This window comes from Macaca mulatta, chromosome 7 (assembly GCF_049350105.2).
Source record: "Macaca mulatta isolate MMU2019108-1 chromosome 7, T2T-MMU8v2.0, whole genome shotgun sequence".
Classification (NCBI taxonomy): Eukaryota; Metazoa; Chordata; class Mammalia; order Primates; family Cercopithecidae; genus Macaca; species Macaca mulatta.
In genome coordinates this window covers 178,418,757-178,435,549 of record NC_133412.1, presented here as the reverse complement: position 1 = coordinate 178,435,549, position 16,793 = coordinate 178,418,757, and the positions used below count along the sequence as shown (strand labels likewise).

At 53.9% G+C, this 16,793-nt stretch overlaps 1 protein-coding gene across 4 annotated transcripts; it reads right to left on the bottom strand.

Annotated features, from left to right (window-relative positions):
• Window positions 1-1,868: 1,868 nt before the first annotated feature.
• On the bottom strand, window positions 1,869-15,356 carry CLBA1 (clathrin binding box of aftiphilin containing 1). 4 transcript variants are annotated; one of them, XM_015144598.3, is made up of 5 exons: window positions 14,302-15,356; window positions 12,426-12,571; window positions 9,914-10,043; window positions 8,772-8,888; window positions 1,869-2,633 (listed from the first exon to the last, which is right to left on the bottom strand). In XM_015144598.3, the coding sequence occupies exons 1-5, from the start codon at window positions 14,722-14,724 to the stop codon at window positions 2,625-2,627; spliced, it is 825 nt and encodes a 274-aa protein (XP_015000084.1). In that variant the 5' UTR covers window positions 14,725-15,356; the 3' UTR covers window positions 1,869-2,624.
• Between the last annotated feature and the right edge of the window lie 1,437 nt (window positions 15,357-16,793).

The following is a 16,793-nucleotide window of genomic DNA, read 5'->3' as shown; positions in this document are numbered from 1 at the left end:
AAGCGATTCTCCTGCCTCAGCCTCCTGAGTAGCTGGGATTACAGGCATGTGCCACCACACCAGGCTAATTTTTTGTATTATTAGTAGAGATGGGGTTTCACTATGTTGGCCAGGCTGGTCTCGAACTCCTGACCTCGTGATCCACCCGCCTCAGCCTCCCAAAGTCCTGGGATTACAGGCTTGAGCCACCATGCCCAGCCTTTATTTATTTATTTTGAGACAGAGTCTTGCTCTGTTGCCAGGCAGGACTGCAGTGGCCCGATCTTGGCTCACTGCAACCTGTGCCTCCCAGGTTCAAGCAATTTTCCTACCTCAGCCTCCCAAGTAGCTGGGACTACAGGCACATACCACCATGCCCAGCCAATTTTTGTATTTTTAGTAGAGATGGGGTTTCACCATGTTGGCCAATGGTCTTGATCTATTGACCTCGTGATCCGCCTGCCTCAGCCTCCCAAAGTGCTGGGATTACAGGCATGAGCCACCACATCAGACCCCCGGCCTTTATCTTTGTGTAAAGATGAGGTATCACTTTGTTGCCCAGGCTGGTTTCAGACTGCTGGACTCACATGATCCTCTTGCATTGGCCTCCCAAAGTGCTGGGATTACAGGCGTGAGCCACCACACCTGGCAAGTTTGACTTTTTAGGTTCCACGTATGAGTGAGATCACGTGGGATTTGTCTTTCTGTACCTAGCTTATTTCATTTAGCATAAATGCTTCAGGTTCATCTATACAGTTGCAAATGACAGGATTTCTTTTTTTTTTTTTTTTTTTTTGCAGCTGAATAGTATCCCGTTGTGCATATGTACCGCATTTTCTTTATCCATTCATCTGTTGTTGGATACCTACGTTGATTCCATAGCTTGGCTTGACTAGTGCTGCAGTAAACATGGGGGTGCGGGTATCTCTTCAACATACTCATTTCCTTTCCTTTGGATCAATACCCTGTAGTGGGACTGCTGGATGATATGGTAGTTCTATTTTTAACTTTTTCAGGCATCTCCATACTGTTTTCCATAATGGCGGTACTACTTTACACTCCCACCAACAGTGCACAAGCATTCCCGTTTCTCTACACCATCACCGACATTTTGTCTGTTTAGAATAGCCATCTAACAGGTGTGAGGGGATATCTTATTGCAGTCTTGATTTGTATTTCCCTGATGATTACTGATATGGAGCATTGGTTTCGTATAGCTGTTGGCCATTTGTGTATGTGTGTGTGTATATATATATATATATTTTTTTTTTGGAAAATGTCTGCTCGGCTGGGCGCGGTGGCTCACGCCTGTAATCCCAGCACTTTGGGAGGCTGAGGCGGCAGGTCACCTGAGGTCAGGAGTTCGAGACCAGCCTGGCCAACATGGTGAAACCCCGTCTATACTAAAAATACAAAAATTAGCCGGGTGTGGTGGCGGGTGCCTGTAGCCCCAGGTACTCGGGAGGCTGAGGCAGGAGAATTGCTTAAACTCAGGAGGCAAAGTTTGCAGTGAGCTAACATCGTGCCACTGCACCCCAGCCTGGCTGACAGAGCAAGACTCCATCTCCAAAAAAAAAAAAAAAAAAAACAAAAGAAAAATGTCTGTTCAGGTCCTTTTCCTATTTTTTCAATCAGGTTATCTAGGTTTTCTTTCTGTTAAGTTGTTTGAGTTCCTTATGTATTTTGGATATTAACCCCTTATCAGATATATGGTTTCCAAATATTTTCTCCGATTTCCGAGGCTATCTCCTGGCTGTGTTGGGCAGAGGCTGCCTCCTTTTCCTCGCTGTGCGCTATTGCAAGTTATCTCTACCTTTGGTTTGTTTGAATCAGGAGTCACGCGAGAGTCGCACATCACATGCTCTTTCATCTTCACTTACAACCATCCCTTTTTCCTAGTGTTCTGCCATTTTCCATTTTGTTGATTTTGGCTCTCAGTTTTATTTCCTTCTTTCTGCTTACCTTTTGGTTTAATTTGCTCTTTTTCTTGCACCTTAACATGAAATCTTAGGTGGTTTTGTACTTTTCTTATTTTCTAATATAAACATTTAAAGCTATAAATTTCCTTCTAAGCACTGCTTTCACTCAGATTTTGATCAGTGCACTTTCATTATTCAGTTTCAATTACTGTCTAAGTTTCCAGTGACCTCTGTGGACCCACTGGTTATCTGGACATGCGTTGTTCTCGTGACCTCCTGCTGTGTAGCCACCATCACTAGCTTCACAGCATGCAGCACCTACCATCTGTTACTGCCATGATCTCATGCCAGGGCTTGGCTGGGCTCAGCCGGGTGGTTCTTGCAGGGATCTGTCAGGCCATTGCTGTCAGGCAGCGGCTGCAGCTGGGTGCACCCCGCCCTGAAGGCTTCCTCCCTCCCAGGGCTGGCATGCTGGCCGAAGGCTCCAGCAGCCGGGTCCTTGAGCATCTGTCAGCATCTCTGGGATCGCTCCAGACATTTCTCCAGCATAGAGGCTTCAGGGTGGCCAGGTGTTTTGCATGATGGCCAAAGTCTCTGAAGGCCATGTCCCTGGCCTCTGATGTGGCTGACGGCTCAGCATCTGATCCGCTTGGAGAGAGCTCCACGTCCACTAGAAAGAACGAGGGCTTTGCAGTGTCACTCAGGCCAGGTGATGGTCACGTTCCTTCAGGGCCTCTAGGAATCAAAGGCCAGGATAGATTTACACATTCAAGAAATTTGGGGAAATACTTATGAAGGACAAAAGGGTTAGAAAGCAGGAGCAGGCAGAGGAAAGCTGCCAGCCTCGATGCAAGCCTGGCATCTGTGGGAGGAAGGGCATCTGCCACACCCATGGGCCCAGGGCAGAGTGCCCATCTGAGGCTGAGGTGGGCAGAAATGGCTGGCTCTACACCTCTCTATACTCAGCACGGACTGGGGACAGCTGGGAGGGGGTAGCCGCTGGCTGGGAGAGGGGGCTTCCCTCTTGGGTCAGGTCCTCTATCAGTATTATTTGGCACATGAGCCCAACATGGCACAATGGACCCCAGCATGCCCCATGTTTGCACTGGCTCTGCTCCTGAACCACTCCAGTAGGGTGCTCCTGGGGGCACCTGTCTTCCTGCCAGCTGTCCCTGCAGATCAGCTCCAGCTCAGCTCCTTTGCCTAGGCCTGTTCCTGTGCAGCCACACTCGCTGTGAAAGGCCTGCATCTCAGCCTGGGAGGGCGTCAGGCCTTAATTCCTCACTGTACTTCACCCCTAACCCAGAGAAGCTGCTTTCCCGCACCTGCTACTTCAGGGCCTATGAAATAAGTCTTTATTGAAAAACAAAAAACAAAGAGAGAGGCCAAGGCAGGAGGATTGCTTGAGCTCAGGAGTTCAAAACCAGCCTGGGCAACATGGCAAGACCCTGTCTGTAATCAAAACCAAACCAAACCAAACCAAGACCCTTTTAGTAGTTAACCAACTTTTACTAGTTAATTTTTTTTGTTGTTCTTTTTTTTTTTTTTTTTTTTTAAGAGAAGGGGTCTTACTCTGTTGCCCAGGCTGGAGTGCAATGGCGTGATCACAGCTCACTGCAGCCTCCAACTCCTGGGCTCAAGCAATCCTCCCACTTCAGCCTCCTGAGTAGCTGGACTACAGGTGAGCGCCACCACACCAGGCTAATTTTTTTTTACTTTTTGTAGAGATGGGGGGGTCTCACTATATTGCCCAGCCTGGTCTCAAACTCCTGGCCTCAAGCGATCCTTCCACCTTGGCCTCTCAAAGTGCTGGGATTACAGGTGTGAACCACACACCAGGCCTAGTAATTCTTTATAGTTTTTCTTCTTCAGATAGCTGGTGTGGTTTCTGTATCCTGGCTGATAATGCCTTCATTTTTAAATAATACTTCTTTTTTTTTTTTTGAGATGGAGTCTCGCTGTGTCGCCAGGCTGGAGTGCAATGGCATGATCTCGGCTCACTGCAACCTACCCCTCCCAGGTTCAAGTGACTCTCGTCTCAGCCTCCCGAGTAGCTTGTATTACAGGCATGCGCCACCACGCCAGGCTGATTTTTGTACTTTTAGTAGAGACAGGGTTTCTCCATGTTGGCCAGGCTGGTCTCAAACTCCTGACCTCAGGTGACTCACCTGTCTCAGCCTCCCAAAGTGCTGGGATTACAGGTGTGAGCCCCTGTGACCGGCCTAAAGAGTATTTCAATGTACATGAACTTCTAGTTTGACCTTCCTTTTCCCTTCAGCAGTGCAGATGTGGCCTTCTGGTGGGAAGTGAGCCATTGTTCTTATCATTGCTTCTCTATACGAATCTCCTGTTTCCACCCTAGCTGCCTTTAAGGCCTGTAGTATGTGTTCAGGTGTGGTTTTCTCCACATAACCTCCTTGCAGTTACGGAGATTCTTGGATCTGTGGATTATTTTCTTTCATGAATTTCAGAAAGTTCTTAGCGATTCAGTCTTGGAATATTTCTTCTTTATTCTCTCCTGTTCCTGCTCTGGGACTCCAGTTACAACCGGTTAGGCCATCTGACTTTGGCCCGAAGATCTTGGACCCTCTGTCGTTTTCCCTCCCCTCTCTCTGTGGTTGGATCTTCTCTAGTGACCGATCTTCAAGTTAACTGATCCATCCCTCTGTGGTGTCCAGTCTGCTGTTAAACCCATCTAAAGATGATTCATTTATATACTATTTTTTTCATTTCTAGCATCTTCATTTTGTTCTTTTCTGAAGTGTCCCTGTTTCTGCTGAATGTCTCTATCACTTCGTGAATGTCACCTGCTATTTCCACAGGCCCTCCCCACCTCCCCAGAGTTCCTTCAAAGCCCTTGACTTCAGTTTTACCACTGGGGCTGTCTCTGCTTCTGCTGCTCACTGTGGCTCACGTTTTCTTGCCTTTTCATGTGTCTTGTAATGTCTTATTGTAGGCTAGACAGTTCGTATAAAAGAACAATAGAGGCTGAAGCAATGTTTATTTCCCGCGAGGGGCACGTGCCTTCCGCTGTGAGGCTGCCCGAGTGGGGACGGAGTTGTCCTTTCCTGCAGTTGAGCTGGTTCTGGACTTCTCTGCAGCTGTAGTTAGGCCTTCAGATGCCCTGAGGGTGGATCAGGGCACGGCTTCGGTGGGGTCTGAGCTCTGAGCACAGTGATTGTGGACATCAGCCTGTGTGTCACAGCCAAGCCACCGGCTTTGGGGGCTGCATGATTTCTCTGTTCTTCAGCTGGACTGCCGTCCTTTTTGGCCACTGGGGGCTTCCTTTGCTCTCCATTCCAGCCCCTTGCCTGGTGCCGGGGGGCGTCTTGTAGCCCTGCTGCCTCTTCCTCAGCCTTTGGGGGCTTGCCTCCCACCCACTCTCCCAGCCCCCCTGCTGGGCCTCCAGACTTTGGGAACAAAAATCCCAGCACGTCTGTGAGAGGGGCGTTCTTGGGGGAGTGTCTGTCAGCTCCCTGCCCCCACTCCCAGCTGTGGCACTTTCTTCCTGAGCGCTCAGCGTGGACCTGAGCGGGCCGGGGAGCTTTGAACCTGTCTGTTGCAGGGTCCTCCAGACCCTGGGGGCTTGGCAGCCGCACAGTGGGCAAGCGGTTTGCATGCATGTTGCCTGGTCCCTCCTTACCTGACCCTGTGAGGGTCCTCCTCTCACTCGCCTCTGGGGACAAGAGCAGCAGGGCCTCTCTTCTCTACCGGGCACCACAGAAGTCAGGTTTGGAACCTGTTGCTTCTGAGGCTCCTGTAAGGCCACAGGGAGGTCAGGAGAAAGGCTTGGCCTTCTGAGGTCTGTGGGTCACCAACATCCAGCCAGGTGAGGAGCAAGGGCCACCACGGGTGACAGCGTGATGCCGTGGCACAGCCTGAACCCAAATCTTGGAATGGAAGGAGCAGGATGGAATATTTTGGCTTGTTAAAGTCTAACTTTTAAAGGTTAGGAAACCAGGGCATCTCCTGGAAGGGCTTTGTAAAGGGGCCCAAAAGACAGTGCCTTTGAAGGAAGCTGCATGTTAGAAAAAGTCTAAATTCCCAGTTTCACCTGGCTGAAAATGAAAAATAAAAACAGCTTTCCAAAACATGTGATATCCAAAAACAAACAAAAAGGAATGATCCTCATCGCAGACCTCAAGTCACATGCAGCATGGTGCTGGCTGTGCAGCTGGGTGGCCGAGGCCACGGTGTGTGCAGGGACATCCGCTTCCTCCTCCCCTGTGATGGAACCTCCTGCCCATCACTGCGCACATCCCACTGATAACCACGGCGACATGGGGGCTGTGGTCCCCCGTGTGGCCTTGGCTGGAACAGAGACAGCCAGGGTGGCTGCTTGCTTAGACTTCAGGCCTCCCCTGGGGACAGGATTTCAGGTATCAGTCCCCCCAGCTGATGAAGCAGTGAGAACAGGCTTATCTAGGCGGTTTTATTTCATAAAATTGTACAAAAGTCAGGGCTGACTTCTTGGCTCTGCCGTTCGAAGAGCACGGTTTCCCTTAGCAGATAATTAGGGGAAGCCATGGGCCCACCAGAAGCTCTCGCAGGCCAGTGGTGTGACTTCCTGTCCACAACCATGAGGGAGAAAGGCCTGTCCTTGAGGCTGCTGGGCAGAGGCCCGGGCAGTGAGTGAGGGCACCTGCGAGGCTTTGAGGAAACTGCACACCCTCATGGTGCCCTGACCACATGGCAGCCAGGGCCAGGGCAGAGTGTGACAGCTAGAGGGTTTCTGAGTACTCTCAACAGCTGTCTCTCTGGTGACATTTCAGCACCTTCCCCTTTTCCTCTGAACTCATGGATTTGACCACAAGTTGTTCCCCCTGGACTAAGCAGCCCAGAAGCCATGCCCAGGGTCCATCCCTGGGTACCCCCCGCCAGGTGCCAGCAGCATTCACATGGGGCAGGGGGCCCATGGGTGCCACCTGGACCCCGACAGCCTGCCATGGCACCCAGAAACCTCTGTTTCCCCACAAGGACTGGCTCTGCCAAGGACACATCCTCCATCTCCTGGTCAGACCTGAGATGAGCCCAGAGCACAGGACAGGTCCCGTTGGAGAGATCCCAGGAATGGGCCTGGGATCTGGAAAACAGCTCCACAGACAGTTCTGGTTTCCACATCAACCCAACCAGGAAGAAAATGAAAAATTCCTCATAAAGGTACCAAGTACTCCTGATTTTAGCAAACGTCGCTATTAAAGAGTGTCAGTTTGAGCTTGCGTGGAGTGAACATCTTTTTCCTTGGAATAGTGATGTGCTGGCCACCTCCGCACGAGGGGGTCTTCAGGAAGCGGCTGCATGTCATCAGCCTCCCCTGTCTGCTGCCAGGCGGCCCCGAGAGCTGAGATGAGAGGACAGCAGTCAGGCACGCACACCCCCGGCAATGAGAAACGCTAGCTTGGGCGTCTGCCCCTGGCCGCCCCGGCCTCTCGGCCCCCTAGTGTTCTCTCCTTGGTTCTCCTCTTAGAAACCTTCTCATCATGAGGTGTCACCAGAGAGGCACACAGGGAAAACATGCTGGGGCTTCTCAGGATTGAGTCTATGGCTCTGGCCTGCAGCCAGCCCCGAAGACCGCAGTGGGCCCACATCTTAGGAGGGGTCTCTGGCCCTTGTGCTACGTGTCTGGCATTCCTTGGTGGAGGCTGCCACTACCCTCCACACTCACAGCCCTGCAGTGGCCACTCTTGGACTACACCACAGACTTCCCCCAAATAGCTGCGGCTGGATGTCTGCCCAGTATGGGCTGTTGTGAACAACACAGCCACGAACATGTCTTTACGGCCTGCTGCTCTAGGACAACCCTCCCGTGCTGTGGTGTTTTTCAAAAAGATGGACAGCCTGTGAAGACGGCCGATGAGGGCCCTCTTCTGTTGCACCATGGCACCTGTCACCTGTCACCTGTATGCTGACCACTCAGGGCACCCACCCCACGTCAGCTGGGGGCAGTGCCACATTCATGCCAAATTCTAGCCCAGAAGCTGACCCTGGCTGCCTCCTCTGCTATGCAACCTTCCTGCTGTCCCAGCTCAGGCTCAGGTCCTTGTCACCTTCTACCAGACCACAGGGCAGTACTTTACCCCTGCACCTCCCTGCATGTCACTCTTCATGCAGATGGCCGCCCATGTGTCCCTCCCACCATCTCCTGGGTGTACACAATGAGCCCCGACTGTTCCAGGGTCCTGGGTCTCCAGGATGAGAGGAAACCAGGTGAGCTAGGCCTGGCCATCTCACCCCTCCTGCAATACCTGGTCTAAGAGTGGGCTCCAGCCCCCAGCCCAGAAAAGCTTTTCTTCCCCTGATAAAAGAGAGCTGCAGGAAGAAATCCCCTTCTCTCCCCATCCCCTCTGCCTTGAGCCCGGCTGTGATGATGTGATGAAGTGACTCTGCGGCAAGAACTGCAGCTCATGAGAAAGCTGTGGGCAGACCCTGTGTAAGGTAAGCGGCCTGTGACTGAGGCCGCCAGTCAGATCAGTCCATGACAGCTGCCCAGGCGAAGTCACATCCCCGGCCCAACAGTCACAGCCTGGTCCCGCCTCATCCTTCCAGCCTCATCATCCATACCTGGCGTCTCAGCTTCCCTGCAGCTCCTTCTCTGCCTGGCTTCTCCTGCCAGTTCTCCTGTGTGACCCACCCATATCCTGGGTCCTCTGGCCTAAGAGTCTTTCTGGATGATATTCTGTTCCTTGGCACCCTGCAGTGGTGTTAACAATTTGCCTGTCTGCCCTAAATAGTAGCAACGTTTGTTTTCTGTAAGTCCACAAGACTCAACGGAATAAAACAAGCAACTGACTCACATCAGAGAAAGCAGAGGCCTCCGCATGTGTGGACACCACCAGCGCGGTTCCCCGAGGCCTCTCCTTGGTGACCACTCACCTTGGTCTGGATCAGGGCTTTACAATGCTGGAGACGGAAGCTGCCGACAGTGAGGAGCCCTTCAGGCTCTCTGAGGTCACAATCTTCCATGATGGGGCCCTGGCCTCCAGAAAGCTTCTAAGGAGACAGACCCCATCAGACGGCCAGTACAGGCATCATTTTGTCTCCTGTTTTCTTTTCCCCGGAGCCCTTCTACTAATTTCATTCTAAAACTGCAAAGTTCTCTCAGGCCCCTCTGCAGGTCAGGTCACCCGTTTCCCCTAGCCCTGCCACTCGCTGCCCCATCCCCGGCTCACAGGCCTTGCTTCCCTTCAGGACCTCAGCGCCCCTCAGCTGCTCAGCGGGAATAACACCTTAACGGCCACTTTCAGACACACCCTCGGAGCTGGCCCACCTCTGAGCCTTCTATTCAGGCTCCCGTTTCCTAGCCTCCTGGTTCTCCGTTTTCCTCACAATGACACAGTCAGGGCTGATCTCACTGGGAACCTCTCTGTTCCTTTCTGCCCTTCACTTCCTTCCTGGCCAGCCCAATGTGGCCCACGGGCCAACAGGGCAACCGTTTTCATGCCCCTGTCTGCATCAGGGCCAATCTGCCTGCCTGGCTGGCCGTTTTTGAGTTTTCCATGTTTGAAATTTTCCATAATATTTAAGAATGAAGAAAGACCCTTGAAATCTAGATTGCTGAAAGGCGGCCCTCCCTGTGACTGGTGTTTTCGGTGACAGCCCCGGAGCTTGAGCACATGCACGGCAGTCTGCAGTCTGTGCGTGGCAGTGGTGCGTGCGGCGGTGTGTGCGCACAGCAGCAGTGGCGTGCGTGTGGCAGTGTGTGTGGTGTGTGCATGGTGGTGTGTGCGCGGCAGTGTGTGTGCACTGATGCCCATCTCTTTGTGCTTTGTCAGGTGCGGGCTCAGGCCTTTCCAGAGCCTTTCCTTACCTCCTGCTCTAGGCTTTTCTGGCTCCTGCCTCAAGCATTCGGGATTCATCCAATGGCCTTGACAAGTTTATGGGGCCACCTAGTGGCTTTAACCCATCTGACCCCACACTTCTGCCTACACCTACCCCTTGGGCGCGGCCAAGGGCCACTGGCTACAGTGAAGTTCAACCACGCTCTCAGGAGCCCTGTGTCAACCCAAACGACCTACCTTCTGCGTAGCATCTATTCCGAGAACAAGAAAGAAGTTCTCCTGGCAACGGGACTCGCTCCAGAGGCATTGAGAAGTAGACGTGGTATGTTTGCTCTGAAGGGCTCTCCAGAGTTTTCTGGATTCATTACTGGAAAACAGATGAAATTGTTAAAAGGTGACCTTGAAAGCCTTCTGAGGAGATCACTGAAGCACTGCCCAAGGCACACAACGGGGGCGCCTGCCCTTTACCCCCAAGCCGAGACTCACGAGAGTTCTGTTAAGAACTCTAGAAACAGCATTCCCGGGCTGGGCATGGTGGCTCACGCCTGTAATCCCAGCACTTTGGGATGCCGAGGTGGGCGGATCACGAGGTCAGGAGTTCAAGATTTGCCTGGCCAACATAGTGAAACCCCATCTCTACTAAAAATACAAATATGGGCGCCTGTAATCCCAGCTACTGGGGAGGCTGAGGCAGGAGAATCGCTTGAACCCGGGAGGCGGAGGTTGCAGGGAGTGGAGATTGCACCACTGCACTCCACCCTGGGCGACACAGCGAGACTCCATCTCAAAAAAAAAAAAAATAATAATAATAATAATAATAATAATAACAGTGTTCCCTGCAGGAGCACTGGCCTGCCTCGTTTATTTGTCCATTTATACTTTTATTCAAACAACACGTGCCATCCTGCAGTACCCCAACCCACCTCCCGTGCCCCCTCTATGCCTCACAGCACCTGGCCTGGAGTAGCTTACTCACTGCCACTACTGACTGTCTCCTCCAAGGAGTGGAAGCTCCATGAGGCCAGGTATTTTGCTGGTTTTGTTCACTCAAGTGCCTAGAACTGTGCTGAGTACAAAATAGATGCTCACGAACCAAGAGTACCAATGCATGCTTAGGAGAACAAATGAACAAACCAACAGTGAATGTCTACTATGTGCCACGTCACTGCTATGTACTGTGAGGGACTGAGAAGGTCTGCCTGTAGGAAGTTCATGCTCTAGTAGAGAAGGGAAAATGAGTACAAGGCCAGGTGCGGCAGCTCGCACCTGTAAACCCAGCACTCTGGGAGACCAAGGAGGGCAAATCACTTGAGCTCAGGAGTTCGAGACCAGCCTGAGCAACATAGCAAAACCCTGTCTCTACAAAAAATACAAAAATTAGCTGGGCGTGGTGTCAGGTGCCTGGAGTCCCAGTACTCAGGAGACTGAGGCAGGAGGATTGCTTGAGCCTAGGAGGCGGAGGTTGCAGTGAGCTGAGATTGCGCCACTGCACTCCAGATAACTCCAGAATAACAGCAGATGTGCTAAACGCCAAACCATTTCCAAAAAATACCCCAGTGTTTCAGAACACACAAACCATGCTCTACTCCACCCCCAAAGTACCATCCAGCCTTCTGTTCCACGAGTGTCCAGCCCTGCCAAGTCCTGACACCCAGGACTCCCCACGCCTCTGGGTCCGAGAGTCATGCTGCCGGGGACAGAGACGTCAATCCTGCCAGCACAGTGCCCACCCCCACCATCAGCTTGCTGGGACCACATTCTTGGCAGTTTTTCCCCAGGGATCATGCTTGGCAGAAGCACCACATACAGAGGGCATACTGGCCATCTGGGCAATGCTGGTTGTGGCCTTCTGGGCTCCAGGCTTCTGTCCTCAAGCCCCTGTGGAGGGTGCCCTGGGGGTAGGTGCTGGGTTGGACCCCAGTAGAGGCCACAGTGGGCTGGGCTGGAGCCCAGAATGGCCTGTCTGCAGAGCTCTCTGAAGTCCAGGCCTGCTCATAGACACACAAATCAGCAGGCTGACCTGGCTCTCCCCTGGCTGCTGGGAGACCCACTCCACAGACCACACCGAGGGGCACGGAAGCTAGCTCTCCCCAACCTTCACTTCCCTCCTCCCTCTGGGGCCTTGGGCCAACTTACCTTGAGCTTCTCAACCACTGCTGCCTAATCCGCTAGAGCACTGTTTGTCTTTCAATGCTTAGTTGAAAGTGTGTCCCTGGAAAAGGGCCATCTGCGAGCGACTGCGGGTGCACTTTCCCCTGGAAGCCCACAGCCCTGCAGGCAGCACTGGGAGCACCCCTGGGGCTGGGGCCTGGGGCTGACAATGGGGCTTCAGAGTGTGGACTGTTTTCTAGAACTCTGTGGCTGAGGACCATGAGGCAGCCAGGGTCCACTCAGCCAAGTCCCCCAGAAAGCCCCTGTGCCCACTGCTCAGGCCCACCAGCCACTCGCACTGAGTGCGAGCCCCCCACCTACTCCACCAGCACTGCACTGAGATGCAAGGTGAGCTGGGCTCGAGTCCAACTGCTCCAGGTGAGCTGGTGGGGGAGGGGGATGAACAGGGCTCCGAGTGGAAGGCCACAGCTGGAGCAATCGTGCTGCCTGCTTCTCATAGGACCCCATGACCCACAGACAGCAGGGACTTCGGGAGAGATGCTACTCTCTATAAAGGCAAAAACAAAGCCTCACACACCTGCTTCTATCAAACAAAAGTACAAATGCAGTTGCTGTAAGAAATATTTAAGTTCATTACCACAATTTATGTACACATTCAAGGCCAGGTTTTTCTTCACTGCTTATTTCTAGGAAATGGTCTATGGTGGAAACGTCTTCAGCTGCCTGCTGGACTGTTACTTCTTGAAAAGCACACTTTAAAATGTTCTCATAGCTGAGAATGGACTGAAAGAACAAAAGCATACCAAAGTTAGGAGAAAGACATACATAACGTTACCTTATTCCAAAGAAATAACTGTAATGGAAATGAAATTTGTAATTGACCATACCATTAGTGTTACTATCACTTGACATATTCATTCCTAAAAATCACCATGTTAGCAAAATCACACAAAACCAGAGGACTCATGGGAAAGGTGGGGTTAGGGCAAAACATTCAAACTTCATTAGTGACACATGAAAAAAGATGGTCACCCAATAATGTTAGTTCTGTTTTCCATGTTTGGTTAAGAAATTATACATGTGGTCAGGCGCGGTGGCTCACACCTGTAATTCCAGCACTCTGGGAGGCCCAGGTGGGTGGATTGCGAGGTCAGGAGTTCAAGACCAGGCTGGCCAACATGGTGAAACCCCGTCTCTACTAAAAATGCAAAAATTAGCTGGGCATGGTGGTGTGTGCCTGTAATTCCAGCTACTTAGGAGGCTGAGGCAGGAGAATTGCTTGAACCCAGGAGGCGGAGGTTGCAGTGAGCCGAGATTGCGCCACTGCACTCCAGCCTGGGTGACAGAGTGAGACTCCATCTCAAAAAAAAAAAAAAAAAGAAATTATACATACTACAATAAGCACAGCACTTTACCTTGGAAAAGATGAAGACTCGCAGGCTGAGTTAGTGTGAAGGGGTAGGAGGAGGGCGGTCTGAACTGGGAGAGGTCCTAACACCAGGTGTTGACAGGTGTGCTACGTCGGGGCGCTGAGCGTTGTGTGAGGGTGTGCGTGTGCGAGTCTCATGCATTCCAACCGGCCCCAGCTCAGCTGGGGGCAGTTTTTTGCATTCATCTACTCTTTCTTGTGAAATTTCAACTATGCTCAAATTGTACCCTAATACATCAATCATGCTGGAAAACAAATCCTGTATTCAAAACAAGCATTACAGCAGACCTTACTCTATTAAGACTGGATCTCATCAGGATTCCAGGGAAACTGCTTTAGAAAACAAACAGTCCAGCCCTGAGAACCTAAATATCTTTATTTCCTTCCTCATTGGTTTTATTTCTTATCTCTCATGATGGTGTTTGGGATGAACCATTTGGGAAGAGGTGGCAGAAAAAGAGGAACAATGCAAGGAAGAAGACAGGAAAAGAGAAGGAGCGGAAGCGTCACCAAACAGTAAACACCCAGCAGTCTGCTCTGAAAGAGCAGGGCGCAGGGGGCTGAGGGCTGGGACCCTGGCTCCCGGACAGGTCGGACTGGGCATCACCCAATTCATTACAAGCTCCCGGACAGGTTGGATCGGGCGTCACCCAATTCATTACAAGAAAGTTGAAATGTGATCATGTGATTTTAGAAGCTCTGAGACTTCTAAACTCAGCAGATTAAGAATTCAGACAAAAAGCTCCTCCTCAAATGCCCTGAGCTGGGACCAGTGCAGTCCCCGCCAATGGGGAGTGGACAGGCCGGGGGAGGAATGGTCAGAGAGAGTGACCCAGCTCAGGTGGCCCCCACCTGGCCTTGGTGTGACCCATTTCTGCAGCTTCCTCTGCCAACTCATTCCTTCCCTGGCCTCAGGATGGGACAGCCAACCACATGGCCAGGGACGAAGGCCAGGAGAGCAGCAGACCCTCCGAGGCTCTCAGCCCCCTCCCTGGCCAGCACGCCACAACATTCGAGGGCTGCAGGCCTCTTGGTGTGTACACATATCCCACTCAACATGGTGACCACAGCACGGCAGAAGTACCTCAGAAGGTGGGACGGCAGCAGTTCCTGTCACCCAAGGTCCACCCTGGCACGGTTGGTGAGAACTGCACTCCTTTGGGGCAGAAGTGGTTCTTGGTGGCTGGGGTTCTGTGGGTCTCTCCAGGAGTTCAAGGGACTGTGAGAATTGTCCAGACTTGGCTGAAGATTCCCGAAAGCCTTCAAACTCCCCCCAAGTGCTGCTGTGTTCCCCAGGGTCAGGATATCGGGTAACGCAGGTGGAACCGCCCTCACGGGGCAGGGAGATGCTGGCTTCCCCATCGGACAGGAGAAGGTCGGGGCAGGTCCGTATCCATTCCAAACTGGCATCACTTAGCCTCTCAGGTGCCACTCGGAGGGAAGCGCTGGCTGCTTCCTCCCGGAGGTCACTCAAAGGCTCTCCCCCCAGCTCCTGCCGGTTTTGCATCTTGGAGCCGCCAGGCCAGCAGAGGCCCGATGGGCAGCTGCTCAGGAGACATGCACGTCGCGGTGCTGGCCGCCCGGGACTGCCCAACCTTCCCCTGCCCTGGAGAGGGCCTGGGGACGCTGCAGGAGTGCCCCGGGCTGCCCAGTGGCTGACGCTGGAAAGTGCCCACGTGCTGCTGTGGAACTGATACAAACCACAGGCACGGCCCGGTCGCCCGGGAGTCCTGGCTTCCTCCTACGCGTGCGAGCGCGGAGTCCGACACAGGGGCGTGTACCGGACCCACGGCAGGTGTGAGAGCGGCGGCCCAAGGCGGGGCTCCTGCTCTGGAGAGACCCGCGAGGGGGCCTGGGAGGTCCACGCTGGCCAGAGGGAGTGGGTGCGGCGCCCCAGGGCCTCCCAAGAGTCCCTCTCGCACGCGGCCCGCAGGGCAGCCCTGGACCGCCTGAGCCTGGACGGGGTCCCAGGTGGCCGGCTACGCGCCTGGCCCACGGCTCCCGAGAGTCCCCGCGTGTCCTGGGCCCCGGCCCGGGCCCCGCACCACCTTCGTCGCCGCCTCGGCAGGGCCGCGCGGGGCCAGGCCGAGATAAACCTGCAAACAGCAGTCCCCTCCTGCCTGCGCCGCCCCGTTGCCTAGCAACGGCGTGCGCCAGCTCCGCTTCCGGCGTCCGCCGACGCGGCGTCAGCACGCATAGGGGCGTGGCCAGCGCCGGCCCCCGCCCTCCAGGCCCCGCCCCGGACCCGCCCTCCCTGACCGTGCCGCCTCCGCTGCTGGTGGGATCGGGCTTCCCCACCGGCCCAGCCCTGGGCGCGGGGCCGCTCGAGCTTTCTGTCCGTGCTCAGTTCGCCGCCCGCGTGGTTCTTTCTTTCTTTCTTTCTTTTTTTTTTTTGAGACGGAGTCTCTCTGTCGCCCAGGCTGGATTGCAGTGGCGTGATCTCGGCTCACTGCAAGCTCCGCCTTCTGGGTTCACCCCATTCTCTTTCCTCAGCCTCCCGAGTAACTGGGACTACTGGCGCCCGCCACCACGCCCAGCTGATTTTTTGTATTTTAATAAAGACGGGGTTTCACCATGTTAGCCAGGATGGTCTCGATCTCCTGACCTCGTGACCCGCCCGCCTCGGCCTCCCAAAGTCCTGGAATTACAGGCTTGAGCCACCGTGCCTGGCCCTAGAGTGGTTCTTTTTTTTTTTTTTCTTTTTTTTGAGACGGAGCCTCACTCTGTCGCCCAGGCTGGAGTGTAGTGGCCGGATCTCAGCTCACTGCAAGCTCCGCCTCCCGGGTTCACGCCATTCTCCTGCCTCAGCCTCCCGAGTAGCTGGGACTACAGGCGCCCGCCGCCTCGCCCGGCTAGTTTTTTGTATTTTTTAGTAGAGACGGGGTTTCACCGTGTTAGCCAGGATGGTCTCGATCTCCTGACCTCGTGATCCGCCCGTCTCGGCCTCCCAAAGTGCTGGGATTACAGGCTTGAGCCACCGCGCCCGGCCAAGTGGTTCTTTCTTTATCGTGACGAGCTCCCCAGGTCCCGCAGCCCCCTCTCCCTGCGCCCCGCAGCCGAACTCGCTGCGCCGCCGACCCCGCTGTGGGTGCAGCTGAGCGACGGCCCCTCAGGACTCCAGCTCCCCCAGGCAAGAGCCAAGTCCGTCTTGCTGACTCCTGAACCCCAAAACCTCGCCTACTCCTAACTCGTCCCCATTCCTGGGGGAAGGAGCGGCGGGGAGGCTCCACCCCTCCCTCGTAGTCCCCACGGAGTGCCGCCCTCCCTTGTCACCAGCCAGACTCGGGCAGAGCAGGGCTGGCAGACAGCTCCTCTCCAGCCACAGGACGACCAAGGAGCTAGGCTGGCCTCTACCAGCTCCCCTCCGGGCTTCCAGGCCTTCTGCCATCTGCCTTCACCCCCAGACTCAAGGAGTCAACCTTGACTCCATCTCCTCCCTGGCCTTCCCAGACTGGCCCCCATCACTGCCTCCTCTGGGTAAGGGCAGGGCCTGGCCCTGGTGAAGCCCTGAGCCACACCACCTGCTGTCCATCCCCTATCTACCACAGGCTCATATTTCTCCCATCCTGGGGCCTG